We start from the raw sequence: 18,578 nt of genomic DNA on the forward strand, positions 1-18,578 counted from the left end.
CCATGAATAAATGAATTTATTTGCTAGTACATGAGTGGATTGTTATGTAGGTGGCTTTGGTGGCTGGGTAGGAACAAAGGGAGATAGTATAGAAGCTATAGCCAGGGCCTGCCCATGGCAGCAGATGACTGGAGGGGGCCACATTGCCTCCAGCGTCTGGGTGCTATTGTAATGGCCTGGCAGTGAGGTGCATGTATGGCAGAGGCCTGCAGAAGAGGTAATGCAGAGTGGGCAGCTCTGCCCACCTCTAATTATTGCTTGAGTCTTTATGGCAGAGACAGCTGCCAACCCCGCCCTGCAGGGCAGGGGCTGTGTCTTGGCCATCACAGTGTGAACTCCAGTTGGGGCTGCTAATGCAGCCAGCAGGGAAGACAGGAGGAGATTCTCAGGGGCCTTTGGATCTGGGGGAACAGAGGCAGCCCAGGCTGGGACTCTGCTCAGTTCCTGTTCTTCCAGCCTCCCCAGGGCAGCTGGAGGGTACCCCCAACTCAAGGGTTTTTTCAAGAACCCTTCAATGTGGTCAAGGAGCAAGCCAGCTGAAGGAGGGCCGGTAGCACCCTCCCCCAACTGGGAGCGAGCCTCAGATGGTTTGGTGTCTGCTGACATGGAAGCCCTTGGGAGGATGGTGCCCCAGTGGCTGGCTGGAGAGGTGGGAAGTTCAGGCCTGGAAGGATGCTTTGACCACTCGGCCCTTCAGCGGCTGTGGTGGCCGGAAGTTGTCCACCATATGGATCCTCTCATCATCCTCTGAGGTGAAAAGCAGGCTCCGGAATTTCTCCATCTTAAGACAAAGAGGATGGTCAGGGTGGGAATGGGTGGGATGCTCTTTCCTCTCTGATCCCAGATGCTGCTCAGGGAGTGCTACCCTTCGGCTTCCCCAGCTTCACTCCACTCTCCCTGCCCTTTCTTTTCTTTGAGAGTCAACCTCAGTCATTTGCTTCTTAATGGGTGCGAACCCCTGAACATGAAACCAGAAGGCTGGTTCTGATCCTGTCTAGCTGAGGCATTTGGGCAACTGCAGCTTTCTGACTGCAACCCAGTGATCCCAGGCTCAGGCCCCTTCGCTTCCCGCCAACGGTTGGATCTTCAGGGCTAGCAACCAAGCTGACATCAATCAAAGATCCTACAGTCTAGTAGTCAAAATGGTAGCCAAAGGGAAGGGCCCAGACCACATCCTGCTCATTGGGTGTCATCCTGCCAGGGCTGACATCTGAATGTTCCCATCCGTGGAACGTTGGGAGGTCTCACCTGCCTCTCGGAGATCCTGATGGGCTCCCGAAGCACAATCCAAGTGACACTCTCACTGAGCGGGGGTGTGGTCAGGGAGCCAGGATAGGTCCAGTAGTGTCTGCTGGTGGGCAGCAGGCACTTGGGGTTGAAGCAGCTGAACTGGGCCTTGGTGTCCTGGGAAGGATGGGAACCCAGGAATTAGCACAGAGCTCCTACCAAGATCAGCCTAGGAGTTTCCTTGCTCATTGCTGTCAGTAAGATGTGGGCCTCTTCTTGACATGATGGTACAAACTGTAGGCAAATATATGTGACCCTAGGTGCTACCTCCCAGCCAGGGCCAGGCCCTCTCATTTGCTTACATGTAAAAACTGTGGCTTCCGGGACTCTCTGGTCATCCTGCTCATACCCTTGCCTTTGGATGCCCTCACTGGGGTGATGGAACAGACCACCATCCATATGATTAGATATGTATGCTAGGCATCTGTGGGGTCCGGATGAAAAAGGCCAGGTCCATGGCCTGAGGAACCAGCCCTCACACTGGGGCTTAGCTAGGGGTGAGGCCAGAATGCAAAAGCGAATGGGCCAATCCACGGGCCAGTCTCGACCATCCTCTCTCTCCAGCTGGCCGCTCGAGCTAGGAACAGCAGCCCCACCGGTCTCACCTTAAATCGAACCATGTAGAGGGCGTCTGTCAGGCGGTTCATGCTTGGGTGTTCATCTCCTGTCTGCCCGGAAGAAGACAGTGTGAGCCCCCAATCCCTTCATTCCAAAACTAAGGGAACTTGAGTCTCCCAAACTCTTCCCAGCCCTGGGAATCCACCACCCACCTCCAGGAAGACACCAACCACAGCCAGGCCATCAGGGGCTGCAGCCGCCTCCCCAAAAGTGCTGTACTTCTTGGCGTTCCAGTGAACCAGATGTAGCTGGAGAGGCAAGAACAAGCCAGGCCAGACCAGGGCTGAGTGCCTCCAGAAACAGCAGGGGAATGAAATCAGTCTTCCCTTGCTCCCTCTGTAAGAGGTGGGGCTGCAAGCCCCCTAACCTCAGGATCCTAGTGAGTCCCTGGAGAACCACAAGTAGTGTTCATCCTATTCTGGGTCCTTCCTAAAACTCCAGGATGCATACATAGTTCAGGAATATGGACAGCATTCAGGTGAGGACAGGGGGTCTCTCCCAAAGACCCATGTTCTTCAGAGCCATTCTCCAGGCATCCTTGAGCCCCCACACCCCCGCCCACAGTCCCATATACCCTCCTTCCCCAGGCAACAGAGGGATACAGTGAAAAAGACCTCACCTCGCTGGGGAAGGACTTGCCGTCCACCGTGTGCTCTGAGCCCATGTCGCGCTTCTTGCCCCAGTGGAAGTGGAGCTGCTTGAGACGATAGGGCCCTTCCAGGGGGCCCCCAGCCACCACTGTGGGTAGAAGTAGTGGGATGTAGCCATTCATATGGGAGAGCACTCAGCTTGGTGAGTGGCAGTGCCAGGACCCAGGCAGCCCAGGTAGGGATGTGTGTGTGTGTGTGTGTGTGTGTGTGTGTGTGTGTGATGTTAGGGATCAAACCCAGGGCTTTATGCATATTAGACAAGCACCCTATTGATGAACTATATTCTGACCGACCAAGGGCTCACTCCATAATTTATCTATTTTGGCCATCTTGGGGATTGAACTTAGGGCCTTAAATATTCTAGGCAAGCACTCTATCACTAAGCTAATCTCTGACTCTTTTTGGACTTTTTTTAAATTTTGAGGTGGAGTCTTGCTAAGTTGCTCTGCTCACTTCAAACGTACTATTCTCTCACATCAGCATCCAGAGTAGCTAAGATCACAGGCCTATACTATCAAGCCTGGCTAGGGACTATATTTTCTGTGTGGAAAACTTGCTGGATAGGACATGGGTCTTTCCCTCCAGTCTCTATGGCCTGACCCCCAGTCTGGGTCAAGGCAGAAGGTATGACAGCCTACTGAAAAGTTAAGGAGTCTGTTCTGATGGAGTAGGACTTTATACTGGTCCCTCCCTTCCAAATCGAGCCAGATTTCCTGTAGAAGCTCTCTCAGGACCTTTGTTCCCACAAACAATAGACATCTCATTTCTGAGGGCCTGACCTATGACTGAATGGGAACAATTATTTTTTTAGTTAGTAGCTCAGAAGGGAAAGAATTTATTTTGGGACCAATTTTTTTTTTTAAGATTTATGTATTTTATGTAAGTACACTGTAGCTGTCTTCAGACACACCAGAAGAGAGCATCAGATCTCATTACAGATGATTGTGAGCCACCATGTGGTTGCTGGGATTTGAACTCAGGACCTCCGGAAGAGCAGTCAGTGCTCTTAACCACTGAGCCATCTCTCCAGCCCCTTTTGGGACCAATTTTATCTTACTATTATTATTATTATTATTATTATTATTATTATTATTATTATTATTTGTGTGTGTGTGTGTGTTTTGAGACAGGGTCTCACTAGGTATCTCAGGCTGCCTTGTAACTCACTATGTAGACTAGTCTAGCCTTGAACTCACAGAGATCTGTCTGCTTCTGTCTTCCAATGCTGAGATTAAAGGAGTGTGTCACCTTGCCTGGCTGGACCTATTTTATAAGGGAGGAAACTGAAGTAAGACCACATAATGAGGTACTGAGCATACCCCAAACTCCTAACCACCAACCAGGCCACATTGCTTCCCTCCAACATGGAGCCTCAACAGAACATGGCATTGCCTTGGAACAGGAGGCCACTTCCTGAGAGTCCCTATAATCCCAGTCAGTTCCAGGGTCTCCCAGGGCCATCCCCTGTACAGAAAGCCCCTTTGGAAGGTCTCAACCATGGTGATTTTGTAACTTTCTCACTTTGATAGCTGGTGATCTAGGGCTGCACAGAAGGCCTCTTGGGACTGATAGGATTTCCAGCTGAAAGAGATCTGTGGGTGGAAAGGCCCTAGGTAGGCCTGAATGTGAGCTCCTGGATCAAATGACATCTCTAAGCTCAATTCCACCAGGCCACTTCATGACCGGTGACCAGGACAAAGTCCAGGGGTCCATTTCTGCTGCTTTATATCAGAAGCAGGCTATCCAAGACCACAGTACAGGTTGACAAAAGGAGTCAGGACCTGGGGTTGGTGGCTCTGCACAGGACACTAGGCTGTTTTATGGTTGGGAGACTTCCAGACCCATCTGCAGGGTTCTACCTATCTGAGCTTACTTCTCCTAACCCTACAGGATGGTGCCATTGTATCAGTGGTTCTCAACCTCCCTAACGTTTCAACCCTTTAATACAGTTCCTCTTGTTGTGGTAACCCCCTCCCCAAACATAACATTATTTTTGTTGCTACTTCATAGCTGTAATTTTGCTACTTTTATAAATAGTAATGTAAATATCTGTGTTTTCTGATGGTCTTAGGTGACCCTTGTGAAAGGGTCATTTGATGCACAACTCCGAAGGACCAGTACCCACAGATTGAAGACAGCTGCTTTATATGATAACAGACCCTCTGCTGTCCACTGTGAACTCTGTATTTGATGCTCTGTGGGTATCAGCCCGCTTGACCTCCAGTGGGTGATGGCAGAGCCCCCCACCTACCTTCCTCTTTCCACTGGGCCCCTGCGTAAGTAGAACTTCAGTCGGGCCTCTGGTGTGAATCCTCAGACCAGTTATCCAAATATTCACTAAAGTCTAGTCCCTAAGGCCTCTGCCTTTGCCTTGGAAACCGGGATTCTGGTCCCGAGACAAAGAGGCGTGTTGGAGTTGAGCCTTTGAAGGCTGTTCTAAGAGACACAGCCATGACAGCTGTTCCTCTATAACTCCTAGGGTCCCATGTTGCTTTCCTAAGATTCTTCTTAGGATGCAAAACTAGGTAATACATTGTCTCTCTTTTCCAAGGCTCTGGAGAAACTGTAACAGAGTCTCTCTCTCTCTCTCTCTCTCTCTCTCTCTCTCTCCTCCCACCCGCCCCCAACCAGGGAACTCAGAGCTAAGTAACTACAGTCACTCTCCTTGTAAAAGGTAGGGCTTTCTTTTCTCTTGATTTTCTGTTAGACAGCTAAGTTCTCCTGAATACTTTCATGGAGTAGGGGGCAGGGAAAGAGAAAAAAAAATCATATTCCCTTACATTAAAAAAAAAAACTAACAGTTTCTCTTCTTACCCCACTCACTCTCTCACAGAGCCTGTGATAAGAATGTTCTTTCACTAAAGAGTTTTTCCCTAAGGCCTCTGCCTAGGAATTTGTCTTGGAAACCTGGACGCTGGTCTTAAAGCAAAGAGGTCTCGGAAGGCACGGCCTCAATATTCTGCAGACTTCACTCTGGCCCATGATGGTGAGGACCTTGGAGGTCATGGATAAGTTGGAGAGACTTATGAAGCTGGAGCAGGTATGTTCTGGCCTACAAACTGCTTCTCCATACACTGCCATTCAGACCCCTGGTCTGCGTCTGGGGCTCTGTATGAAGACTTTGTCAAGAGTCAGTCTGAAGGAGTGCTTTGTCCTTTGCTCCGTAGGGCTCTGCTAGTCTTTCTCCCCTCTGAATCAAGGACAGAGGCTTACTGAGGATTTGCTAACCCCTGATGGGGTGGCAGGGAGGCACTGTCTTAGATGGGATCACTAACCCAGGCTGGCCTCAAACTCACTATGTAGTCAAGGCTGACCTTGAACATCTATCCTCCTACCTCCATCTCTGGAGTTCTGGGATTACAGGTATGTACTATTAACCTTAGGTTTTATGAGGTGCTGGGGCTCAAACCCGGGAACTTGTGCATTCTAAGAAAGCACTGGTGCTAACTGAGCCTGTATCCCCAGTCCCAGATGGGTTGATGCAGGGCCTTGTGCATGCTGGGTAAGTGCTCTACCACTGAGCCTCAGTGACTGGAATGAGTTCTTGGGAAGAATAAAGGAGAGGCTAGCAGAATTCTTTTTGTCTCTTTTTTTTTTTTTTTTTTGAGATAGAGTTTCTCTGTTTAGCCCTTGCTGGAGCTTGCTCTGTGTTAGACCAGGGTGGCCTCCAACTCAGAGATATGCCTGCCTGTGTCTCCTGAGGGCCAGGGTTAAAGGCATGCACCACCACCACTCAGCTGAGGCTGCCTGAATTCTAGCATGTACTTGGGCACACGGAACACCTCAGTTCCCCACCCCACCCCCTTCCTTTGGGGACCTGTCCTGATCACAGTAAAGAGGGCTTGGCCCAAGGCCACAGGCAGGTCAGTGAGTGTCTAGGATCAAAAACAAAACTGCTCTGAAGCTCTGAGAGGAATGGAAGGAAGGGAGTTAGCAGCTCTTAAGCATCTGTTTTATGCAGGACTACAAACATCATTTCCATCTTTTTTTCCCTGCTTCCTCTATGCCCCCAGGGAATATCTTATTGCTCCATTTTATGCAATGAGAGGCTGAGCCTAAGCCCCAGGCTTTACCACAGCCATTGAGAGAGGGGGAGCTTCGCTTCCCTACCACAGCAAGCCGTCCCTCCTAAGATGGCCCCCCACCTGTGGTGCAGGTCCAAAGGGGATTGGTGCTAGGTTTTGGCAGGGGCCACTTACCGGTTCTGTCATCACTGTCATTGAAGTCCACCTGGACAGAGTGGCCATTGTTGGTGATGCTGAGGGACATGCAGGCCTCATAGAAAAGTTCCAGTGGCTGCAGGCTAGGCGAGTACACAGCCTGGCTGGATATGATATTGATGGGTGACTGGCGGTCTCCCTGGGCAATGGGATACAGCTTGTGCCAATTTGAAGGGCCTATAGATAGAGAGTGGTCAAGGACTCAGGCCAGTCAAGCTCTGGAAGACAAGACAAGCTCTGGGGGGGACACAACCCCGAATCCTAATCCCACCTTTCATGTTTTCATTTACCCGCCATTACTTTGTCTGGGAAACAGCTTCCAAACCCCTTCCATTCCCTTCCCCAGCATTGACAGGAGCCCAGAGAAGCACTGTAGGCCATCAACTGAGAGGTGGTTCCAGATAGTAACTCTATCCAACCCCCAGCAAACACTCAGGGACGTCCTTGGGCATCTGAAGCCACGCTATTTTATCTAACCCTATGAGCAATTTAGCCTCTTCCTGTACCCCAGGGAACTTAGTAAACTTGGCACTTGGAATCATAAAAACTCTCATCAGCCTGGCTTTTAGTAGGGGACATGCTTTCTCCTCACAACCAGAATTTTATGGGGTAGAAAGCAGCATGGGATTCATGTCATAAATGAGAAACTGGGGATCAGGCATGCATGCTCACATGTGCATATATGCAACAGTATAAGCACACAGCATGTCACATGCATGGGTATAAACATATAGCATGTGCATGGACTGCCTCTACCTGTCTTCTCCAAACATGTGCTGACATGTCTGTATAGATCTTCTTGTGTCCATACATATATGTATGCATATGCAGTGACCTGGACTCAGCAGATCTTGAAGGGCCAAGCTCCCCCTGCACACCACCCCCAGGCCTGCTGATTACATCTGACACATACACATATGCACCCTCATACATATACACCTTCTATTGGAATCCCAATGAAGGGACCACAGCAGACCACATACCCATGCACACATATACCCAGGAATGCATGTATGTATACACACACACACACACACACACACACCTGCATGCACACCCACAGGCACCCACCACCTGCCTCCCAGAGACTCCATCTGCAGTGGGGAGGCTCAGCATCTCCCTGGGGAACATCCTGAGAGGCAGCCTATTTTTAGAGCTACTGCCGGCTGGTGCTTCTCCCCCTTTTTGGCTTCTTAAGTTTTCCCGAGAAAACAGCAGCAGGTGCTGCCGACAGAGCCGTGTCCCCAATGGATGACTCAGAATGGTGGCCCAGCCTTACTGGGTTATTTTTGAAGCCCTGTGAGCGATGCCGCATTTGGGCACCTCTGTCCTCTGTCCTTCCCTTTCGTGAGCTGGACCGCCCAGGTCTGACTGCGTGAGGGGTAGGTGCCTGAGGAGAACAAGCTGTTCAGGATGCTCGAAGCACAGAGCTAGAGGACAGGGCTAGTATAAAGGTTAGGGACGGGCACTGGGACTATGGGGGCGGCGGGGCGGCACTTAAAAGCGGATCCAGTGCATTGCAGACAGAAGATGGTCTTTTATTAACCCAGCTTTTCTATGCCTCTCTCACCATCTCTGCCGGTCTCTGTCATCTCCTTTTACCCTGAATGTCTCTGTCCAGTCTAGTATGTCCAGATCTAAGGTTGTCCTTCCAAAAACATGGTCATTAGTCTTTGAGAGTCCCAGAGAGGGCAGAATCTGCAGCAAGTATGGGATTCCCTCTGGTTAGTTGCAACTTCCTACCACAGACAATAAATAGCCCAGGACATTCGCTCTCTCTTACAGTGACAATCCATGGAAAAAGTGTGGCTCGGGGGATAGTATCCCTCCAGCCCTTACTCTCCACTCCACTTGCCCTGCCTGGGTTCCTCTCCTATCAGAATCCTGGGTGATCATCCTTCTCTGAGAAATGGAGAAGCCCTTCCTTGCCCTCACACCCTATCTCTTCTTGGCAAGAAACACACCCAAACGGAGCTGACCTGCCCCAGACCCACACTCAAGCTGTCTGGCTCACCGGCTTCTTCCATACTCTCTCTGCATGCCGAGGAAACTGAGGCAGAATGGGGGAGCGGTCCTCCAGGCCAGACCGGCACCCATGGCCCCACTCAATTTAGGGCGCGCTAAAACACTCTCCCGGGTGTAGACACCCAGACGTTCCCGTTGTGTCCCGAAGTGCCCTCCCTCTTTCCTCGTGTACCAGTCTGCACCGCAGCTCGGACACTCCAATGGGGAAACTCTCTTGGGGACACGGAGCCCAGCTCCAGGGAGGTCCCTGTATATCCGTTGTGCGCGCTCCCCGCAATGACACCCGCGCACGGCGCTGCGACTCGGCCACCCCCTCCCGCCCCCGTCGCCCTAAGCCACCTGCAAGCGCTGCGCACGCCGGGGGAGAGAGAGTGCGGGGCCGGGTGGGAGCCAGCGCTGCAGTCCCGCGCTGCGCGGAGGCGGCGGCAGGACGCGCTCAGCTACCCAGTGGTTCGCGGGAGGGCCCGGGGCGCAGCACGGACTTTGCGCCCAGAGCAGAGGAAGCAGGGCAGGGGTTGGGTTCTGGGGACTACACGAGAGAGGTCCGGGTGGGTTCTGGAGCGTGGGGCTTGCGGGTTCCGAAAAGCTGGTCGGACGCGCGGGTCTCAGTGAGTCCAGCTGGGTGAGAACCAGGGGTCTGCGCCTACCGTCGTCCTGGCCGTAGCCCCAACAGTGGTGGCCGGTCATGCCGCTGCTGTCTCCGCGGCTCTGCACCTGCCGGCTCCGTTCTGTCCGCTCGTTCTGTCTGCGGCTCTGGCTACGGCCCGGCTTGCCGCGGTGGAGCAGCCTCTTAAAGTGGCGGCGGGCGGGAGGAGCGGTTCCCCAGGGACCCGCCCCCACCCCCCAACAGAGCCGAAAAGGCTGGTCCTGCCCTGCCCCCACCCGCCCACTGGCCGGTGAAGTCTCAGGTCAAGATAGGAGGTCATGAAGAGATAAGCCTATTCCTCATCTCTTATCGGTTCTGGGTCCCCACCACCCTCCTCCCTTTTTTGCCAGCACATATATGAACTCTGGGACAGGAGATACCCACCCACGCTGAGGACTAGAGGATTTCACACTGTATCCTCCACCCGAGGCTTGTCCATCATTGAAGACCTGGATGTTGGGTCCCCAGGTTCCCTGCTCCACTGACCAGCAAGTGGCCAGAACTGAAGCTTAGCCTGTTTTCCAGATGCCTTGATGGGGTTGGGTCAAGCTTTGGGTCCTTCCACAGTGCCTATACTGCTGCTGTATAACAAAATAGGGGGCAGAGGCAGGGAAGGTAGGATGACTTGCTCAAGGTCAGCTAGCTGGAGCGCCAGGCGTTTGCTCCCGGTCTGTCTCATTTCAGAAGCTATGAGGACAAGGGGATCCTGTGGATATGAGGGTCTGGGCATCTTGGAGTAGATGTGGGAAGTAGGCATAGGATTGGCAATCTTCAAACCCTTGGCCGGAGGGTAATTAGAGCCTTGAAGTAGAAGCAGAAAATAACAGCATCAACTAGTGAACTGGGAGGAGGCTAGACCCACTAAAGGCATTCTAGTGGAATCGCACATGAAGTCTTGCCTCCCAGCCTCTCTCTTATTCTCTGGAGCCTCCCTCCTTCAGGGGCTTTCTGCTTGTCTTGCTAAAGCCTGCTATTTGTACCTTCTCTCTGCATAACCATCAATGCACCTGCTGGGCACTTAGGCCCTCCCCTTTGTAGTCAAGATATCTTAACCTCTGCCTTGATTCAACCTTTCCCCATCCCCCAGGCCTGGTCCTTGCTGTACCCTCTTCTTGGTATGTCTTCTGTCTTCCACCCACTGGCTCCACTGGGCCCAATCTGATTCATCTTAACATGTGGCTTTGCGCCAAGGATAAGGCTGTTTCTGGCTAGGCCTCGGCATACAGTTTGGGGAAGATTAACAGATGGGTAGATGGAAGGACAGACAAATAGTTGCACCCAGGGCCCTATGCCCAAGAAGAGCTGATGAACCATTTGTAAAATATCTCTGCTGGTCAGACATTGACCAGGGGCTGCTGTTTTCGTTTCTGCTCTTGGCTGACCTTTCATCTCATCTACCTGGCTCCCCCACATGTCTGACTCTCTCAATTTCCTCTTCCAGGTCCCTAGATAAAGATGTTTCATTAATGGATAGCTCGTCAGCTGAGCTGACCTCAGTGATTTGCTAGTCCTGGAAAGCTGCCCTCTTTGACCCAAGAGCAGAAAGGGGCTCTCCATACAGATCTGACTTCAGGGTAGGAGTAGAAGACTCATGCTCCAGGTATAGGGGGTGATCAGCAACCATAGAGATTCCAACAATATTTGTTTGTTGTTTGTTTGAGACAAAGTGTCTCTCTGTAACCCTGGCTGTCCTGGAACTGGCTCTGTGGACCAGGTTAGACTTCAACTCAAAGATCTGTCTGCTTCTGTCTCCCAAGTGCTGGGATTAAAGGTGGGTACCCTAACATCTGGCAATTCCAACATTACTGAAGCTCCAGATTTCCAAGCCAGAAATACCACCCACAGTTTGGCAAGGCAGTCGCCTTCAGGGGACATGTAGAGTTCTGTTGCCTGCAGTGAATCGGATACTCTTCCCCTGAAAGAGCTACAGTGCCCTTCAGGATCTTTGGATGGTACAGATTGGCATCTGTCGTCCCTTCCTCTTCACAGTAATTGAGTCCTTTTCTATATGAATTTATAATAATTAAAGAATAAAGTGGGTGGCTGGATGGCTCAGTAGTTAAGAACACTCATGCTTGCAGAGGACCTGGGTTTGGTCCCCAGCCCTGACGTGGTAGCTCACAACTGTCTCTAACTCAGTTTGGAGATCCAACAATCCTCTTCTGACTCTTTCAGGCACCAGACAAGCAAGTGTATATGTATACATATACATATATGTATACATATATATATATATATGTACATATATATATACACACATATACATATACATATACATATATATATATACTTGGAGGCAAAATACTCACACACAAAATATGAAACGAAGTAAAATGAAATAGTCTTTAAAAAGAATAAAGTTGGAGGCAGGGGGCTAGAGAAATAAATCAGCAGTTAAGAACTCGTGTGGCTCTCGAAAAGAGCCCAGGCTGGATTCATTACTCTCACTTGGTGGCTCGCAACACTCTGTGACTCCAATTCCAAGTAACCTGACACCCTCTTCTGGCTTCCTCTGGCACCAGACATGCAAATGGTGCGCAGACATACCTGCAGGCAAAACACTCATACTAAAAGAAAAGTTAAAAAAAAAAAAAGATGAAGAAGAAAATTGGAATTCTTCACATCAACGTGCATTTGGTATCATCTGCATAGTACCCCTGGGAGAGAGATTTATAGCCCATTTTACAGATGAGGATAGCAAGACTCAGAGTTGAGTGATGTGGGCCAAAGAAAGGTACACAGTGAATGACAGCAGAGATGAAGATTCCAGCTGCTGGGTTCCTCACTCACGCCCTTTGAAATCACAGCAAGGGGGAAAGTGGATTTCACATTTGTTTCTCATTTGTATGGGCATACGCAAAGGAGAACATTGTGTAGATTCTAGGGAGGAGACTGGAGATGAGAAGGGTGGAGGGGGATACAAAATTACAGTGGAAAGAACATTTATGAATTCCTTCTCTGTGCCTGAAAGGATTAGAGTATATACAATGTATTAGACCATGCGAAAGATCCAATTCTTTCTCTTCTGCTGCCATCCGCAGTAATTTTCCGCTAGTGCTGGGACTTTAGGCAAGTATGACAATGACATCTGTCCTTTCAAGTGAAACCCCAGTGGCCCCAGCAGCCCACTCAGATCAACTAGGGGGAGCCTGCCCCCCATCGGGACACCTCCAGGTTCAGTTACGCGCTCTCTTTAAAGCTGAATTGATTTCTTTGCTTAAGAGTTTACTCTTTGGTCTCAAAGACATCAGTGGAACAGGGGATAAGGGATGTGGGAGGATGAGAAAGGGCTGAAGGGAGAGAGTGTGGGCAGCTTGCAAAGCCATGTCTCACTTGTCACATAATCTTGACCAGGTCTCACTTCCCTTCTCCAAAGTATAGTGGTTTGGCTCTAAAAGAGAGTGAGGGGTTGCCCCAAGTTTGCCCATCTTTCAGGGATCTCTGTGGACACATATTGAAACAGCAGATGTCCAGTTCCACACCGACAGGCAGAACAATGCCTCCACCTCACTCCTTGCTATATATAGAAGACTTGTGGGCTGGGCTGGAATCCTTACTTTTAGTACTAAAAAGAAGTTCTTAGATTTGATCCCTAGCAACACACACACACACACACACACACACCCCACATACAGTTCCACTTCAAGTTTGAGTGTATGTGTATACATATGGTGTGAAATAACGAGCCTGGATTTGTACACAGAGATAGGCCAGATAGATGCTGTTCACACTCCCAGGATCACTGGCTGTGTGACCTGGAGCAAACAGCTTCCCCTCTTCACATCTGAGTTTGCACTTCCTTTAGTTATTAATCTATAAAATAGGATTAGAGAGCTTGGGAGGCTGAAGGGGTGGTCAGATGAGATGGTAAACTAGGACTTCTGGTACCCAGGCAACAACACACACATAAATAAAAGTAAATGTAGAGGGAGTTTTTTCCTTTATCCTTTCGTTCAACACACATTTATCAAATACTTTGTAAATGTTAAGCGGGGAGCCAGTTGTGAGAGATATGACTTCGAACATTATAGACTGCTGTTGCCTCAGGCTGCTTGTGAGGTTAGGGAGAGGCACGAATCAGACGAGTACCTTCGAGAAAGGCAAAGGTGACAAGGGCAGCCAGGGAAGGCTGGAGGTCACGCAGCACAATATATGTATATACTGTTTTCTCTCTAGGCTGGTCTCTCGCAGGTTACAGGCTGCCCTCAGCTTCTCCCCAAACTATAGATCCAATGTCTCCGGATAGAGATCAGTAAGGATGGATGAAATAACAGACTTGAACTGGATCTGACTAGAAATGTCAGAGTATTTTTTTTTTTCTAATTCTTACATTGGGCTATTTCCCTCCCCCAATCCAAGCCTATTTCTTCTCTGTGTGTGAGGCAGGTTGAGCATGTCAAACCCATTAAATACTAGTCTTTTCTGTAAAACACTATAAAAGTTTTGCTTACAAAAGGGAATTGAAAATCATTTTGCCACCCCACGTTGTGACCCCATCCCCCTCACACATGGGGTAAAGCTTGCTTCTACAAAGGCCCTGCTTCATTCTTTTCCTTTTTGTTTTTCTTTTTTGTTTTTTTAAGATTTCTTTTTAAAATTTATTTATATGAGTACACTGCAGTTGTCTTCAGACACACCAGAAGAGGGCATCAGATCCCATGACAGATGGTTGTAAACCATCACGTGGTTGCTGGGAATTGAACTCAGGACCTGTAGAAGAACAGTCAGTGCTCCTAACTGCTGAGCCATCTCTCCAGCTCCCCTGCTTCATTCTTTTAACCGAAGTGACTACAGCGATAACCTCTTTAATTTTTTCTTCCCCTTTTCTTTCATTTCCTTTGCACCCATTCTTTATAGGGCTGGGGAGAAGGCTCAGCAATTAAGAGCACTTGTTCTGCGGAGGACCCAAGTTCAGTCCCCACACTGAATATTTCACAACCACCTGTAATCCCAACTCGGAGGGGGGGGGAACCCACATTTCATGCACTCATGTGTGAATCCTCACACATACACACATTTAAGAATAAGTTTTCCTCAAAGGAGAGGTGGCAAGATGGCTCAGCTAGCTGGAAGATTTGGGCTTATCCCTCGAACCTGTGTTGAAGAGGAAGAGAAGTGACTTTTGCAAATGGTCCTGTGTCCTCCACGAGTGCATGATGACATTATTGCATGCACACCAATAAATAAACATTAAAAAGTTGTAAGAAGTGCATGCTCTGAGGTATCCTTGTCCAGTTACTAACAACTGAATGCTTCTCAAAATCACACAGTCGCAGGCAGTACAGCACCCTCGGCCCCCAATGTTGTTGTTTCCAATTACATTTGTCCATCTTTCCTTTCCTGGGGCCAAGGTGTATGCAAGGCTATGTAGTGAACTTTCACCTTTCACTTTTGACCTTCTCACATTCCCTGGGTGTATTTTATTATCGCTCACATTTCACTTGTCTAACTGGAGAAGAAAATGTGACAACCGACAGATGTGCACGCACATAATGAGCTGGGAACACCTCACGCCCTTCTCTCCCATCAGTTGAGTTCCATAGGGGTTGGGGGAGGGAGGTCACAGCAGGGTGTCCCCTCACCTTGTGTCCTGACACTGTGCCCAGGGGAAGTGCATTTGTTAGTACTGCAATATTACTGTCAAACGGAGCCGTTTCTTTGGTCTCTCACCCCACAAGACTGGAAGGATTTTATGTGTGGATGTACACTCATCATGTGCTGGGATAATAATCTCAGGATGTGCAAGCACATCTGGCAATCATGAATCTGGAGACTCCTGTAGGATTTGGGATAGAGGAAGGCAATTCTTACTTGTCAGCAAGCCTCTTGTTCCCTCCTGTCCTCAACTTGCTCATAAGCTCCTTCCTTAGCACGGGACAGTCATCCTGTGTCACACGAATCAATGGTGGCAATTGCAGCTTTAATTTCCTCCTTGTTCATGGGCTTCACAGGTAACTCTGGCGCTTCTCAGACACCCTCCCGTCCCCCCAGTCCACTTCTCATTTGTCTCCTGATGCCGTTTCATCTCGTTCAAACCCCCCTTTCCCTTGCGTCACCACGGGGAACATTCTTGGAGGGAAGCCGTGGGGTGGGGCCCCTCTGTCTACCCATCAGGGTAGCTTCTCTATATAGAATACTATATACAAGTATGCTGGTGTATTGTTCCCCTTGGCGGACTCTCAGGGACTGTGAACTCACCCAGAAGAGGACTACGGATTATTATCACTCGATTTAAAAGTCGGAGTTCTCCACAATTACTGCAGGTAAGAGAGAGAGAGAAACACTGTGGAACTCAACCTCAGGTTTCCCCTGGCTTCCCAGTGACGCGTGCGCAGTGCAGCGTCGGCGCCCCCTACTGGCGGCGCGCTGGAGGAGGGAGCTTAGTGCGCCTGCGTGAGGCCGAGTGGGTGGCGGCCTACTTAGGCGGCTTTGCTGTTCGCGGGCCAGGCGCGGCCATGGCGCAGCCAGGGAAGATACTCAAGGAGCAAAAGTACGACCGGCAGCTGAGGTGAGCCGGGGTTTACCAGTGAGCAAGCCGGCCAGGCTGGCGGGCTCTTCTGACACCCGCGGGGCCTAAGTGCCTAGGCCGGGTGGGCCGGCCTCCCACAGGCCTGCGGCTGCGGCCGGCCGTGCGGGGCGTGGGGAGCCGGCGCTCTGGGCTCCGGCCACTGGCCCGAGTGTTCGGCGAAGGCCGGCTCGCCCTTCCCGCACGGCTGGCTGTGCGCGGTTGGAGGTGCGCGGTGTCTCCGCCAACCCACTGGGCTGCACGGTCTCGGTAGGCCCTCCCTACTCGTTCGCTAAACGAGGGGGTTGGGAGCACCGCATCCTGCCCGACCGCCCAGCGCTGCGCCCTGGCAGGTATTGGTCTACGCCCGCGCTGGCCAATAGAAATGCGTCATGCTAGCTTCATCGGAGCAATCCGTGTTCATAATTATACATTTTCCAGTAGGCACCTTTCAAATAAAGTTAAAAGAAGCTAGACTTGGTAATCCCAGGATTTGAGAAGTAGAGGCAGGTGGATCAGAAACTGAAAGCCAGCCTGGCCTCCATTGGAAGACCTTGGGAACTGGGAGAATAAAGAGACAGGAAAATAAGTTTTGCTACTAGTTCTCCCCGCCCCCCTCCTTTATATAGAGAAATGGTCTTAAGTAGGCCAGTCTTGAACTCAAGCGCCTACGTCCCAAGTCTCAAGTGCTGAGATTGAAGATGCTCACTGCCCAGCCAGGCTCAAAAATAAGTTTTTGTTCCCCCAACCCCCCCTTTTTTTTTTTGGTCTTTTACCTTTGAGTGGCCACCTGGACTTGCAATGTAGAGCAGACTGCGCTCAGGCTTGATGCAATCCTCCTGCCTCTTTTCCCCCAACAGCTGAGATTATAAGTGTGGACCATTACACCCGGTTTATGAAGCAATGAGGATGGAACTCTGGACATCATGCCTGCTTGCCAAATTGAGCTACACCCCCCAATCCCAGAATCAGATTTGACAGTGTTTATCTAACCTAGTATTCCAAAACATTACAATTTCAACATAATTATTGTTAAAACTACCAAGCTATTTTTTTGTTGTTGTTCACAGAGTCTTATAAATCAGGTATCATACACATTTAAAAAATGTCTTAATTCATGCCAGCTGCAGTTCTAGTACTCAGAAACCATTTGTGGATACCTTAATGGACAGGGCATATCTAAACCATCGGGGGGGATTCTTCAGCTATTTCTCCTTCCTTGTCTCTCCCAACCTTATTCCTTTCTTATTGAGTATACTCCGTGTCAGCGAAGGGTATCAAAGTGTTGCCACCCCCTCGCCTCTCTTGATCTCAAGAGAACGAACCCTGTGTCCCTAAGGATGGGGGTTTCTCTTTGTATTGACCACCTAGCTCTTACTCTCCCAGAGACGTAGGTACTTAGTTCTGAGAATCCTTAAAGGCATAGGGAAACTAAGACTTGTAAAAGGTTAATTTGCCCAGAGTTAGACATGTTTCCAGCTTGGGGCCACCTGGCTTTTTCAGACTCATCCTTTGTCCCAAGCTTCTAGAGAGAGAGAAACAAGGTAGCAGAGCCCTTGTAACTACTGAGTTCTTGTGGACTCTTGTCCGTTCTGTGTTTGGGTGGCAGTAGAAGGAAAGACAACAAAGCTGAGAAGATACTTAAGGTTCCTAGGGACTGGAAGAGGATTCTCACTGAGTTATCCTTAAAGTGCTGCGTTTTATCTGTCAAAACAAAACTGCTTTTTGCTGTAGGCAGGTCAGAAGGAAGCAGAAACAAAGTTGGGTTGGCAGGTAATAGCCAGGGACCACGGCCTGCCTCACAGGCCAGCAAGAACATTTTCTTGCTGAATCTTGAAGATGTACCACTACTCTTAGGCTCATTCTTCAACTGTCCAACCACTTAGTACTCGGATAAGACTGTGTCCCATTTCCTGGGAAGAGAAAAAGTCTTTCTGGTCTCTCTGATTTTTTTTTCCAAGCTGTTTCTCCATTTGCCAGCCCTTGAGTGATCAGTTCCTCTAGGCAAAGCCCTGTGCCAGCAGTGTGGTCTGGGACCCTTTAAAGTGAAGATTGGATGCTCAGTAAATGGAAAAATCAAGTGGTGCAGTTTGTTGTGATAAGCTTTGTTTATATTGGTGACATGGAAGGAGTGTCAAAGTCTTTTTTTAGTCCCCGGGCATCTGGTAGTACCCGTATGGCAATGGCATTTTCAAATAATTTGGGCTTCCCCATATTTCCCATTCTGAAAAGAAAATAGTAGATTGTTGGTTGGTTGGGATTTGGGGAGATAACATATATGTGTCAAGGAATGGGAGAATAAAGAAGGCAAGACTGGCCCAAAAAACATGATACATGTGTGGTCATGAACTTTGTCTTGTTAGTGATATGCCAGTCTCAATCAGGTTATAATATGTGTTTCTAATTCTTATTACACCTCTGTGTTATTGATGTGTGCATCTCTTAGTCATCCTATTAGAAATTAGAATGTTCACTGGCTATTATATTCATATATATATATATATATATATGTATTTTTTCAGTTAAACATTATATCATTTTTCCCTTTCCAGTCCCTCACATGGACCCCTTGTTCCTTTTTGAAATCGCGGCCTCTTTTTCTCTGTTGCTGTTACACACACACACAC

General features: G+C 49.5%; 2 protein-coding genes across 5 annotated transcripts in view; one reads left to right on the forward strand and one right to left on the reverse strand.

Moving 5' to 3' along the window:
* On the reverse strand, positions 1-16,839 carry Ca7 (carbonic anhydrase 7). 2 transcript variants are annotated; one of them, XM_085843668.1, is made up of 8 exons: positions 16,728-16,839; positions 15,645-15,703; positions 6,755-6,952; positions 2,525-2,643; positions 2,058-2,153; positions 1,893-1,955; positions 1,249-1,404; positions 1-781 (listed from the first exon to the last, which is right to left on the reverse strand). In XM_085843668.1, exons 1-8 carry the CDS (start codon positions 16,832-16,834, stop codon positions 659-661), a joined length of 921 nt encoding a protein of 306 aa, XP_085699794.1. In that variant the 5' UTR covers positions 16,835-16,839; the 3' UTR covers positions 1-658. The 2 variants fall into 2 exon arrangements, with proteins under 2 accessions (XP_085699794.1, XP_021025173.1); XM_021169514.3 differs by lacking the exons at positions 15,645-15,703; positions 16,728-16,839 and adding an exon at positions 9,448-9,570.
* Positions 15,835-18,578, forward strand: part of Nae1 (NEDD8 activating enzyme E1 subunit 1) — a 23,246-nt gene continuing 20,502 nt past the window's right edge. For 2 of the 3 annotated variants that reach the window (XM_021169512.2, XM_029480602.2), the window contains exon 1: positions 15,835-15,954. In XM_021169512.2, the coding sequence (XP_021025171.1) occupies positions 15,902-15,954 (53 nt within the window). In that variant the 5' untranslated portion in view covers positions 15,835-15,901. The remainder of the gene's footprint in view (positions 15,955-18,578) is intronic. The other variant, XM_021169513.3, reaches the window with a different exon arrangement.

Source organism: Mus caroli, unplaced genomic scaffold (genome assembly GCF_978045245.1).
Source record: "Mus caroli unplaced genomic scaffold, Mus_caroli_1 scaffold_10, whole genome shotgun sequence".
Lineage (NCBI taxonomy): Eukaryota > Metazoa > Chordata > Mammalia > Rodentia > Muridae > Mus > Mus caroli.

Excerpts from the sequence above, each read along its gene's own strand:
- Ca7 (XM_085843668.1), bottom strand. The coding sequence starts at position 16,834 with ATGGTCCACACTTATAATCTCAGCTGTTGGGGGAAAAGAGGCAGGAGG. Across the intron at positions 2,644-6,754 it reads TGACAGTGATGACAGAACCG|TGGTGGCTGGGGGCCCCCTG; the intron begins GTAAGTGGCCCC and ends TTCTACCCACAG. Across the intron at positions 2,154-2,524 it reads GCAAGTCCTTCCCCAGCGAG|CTACATCTGGTTCACTGGAA; the intron begins GTGAGGTCTTTT and ends TTGCCTCTCCAG.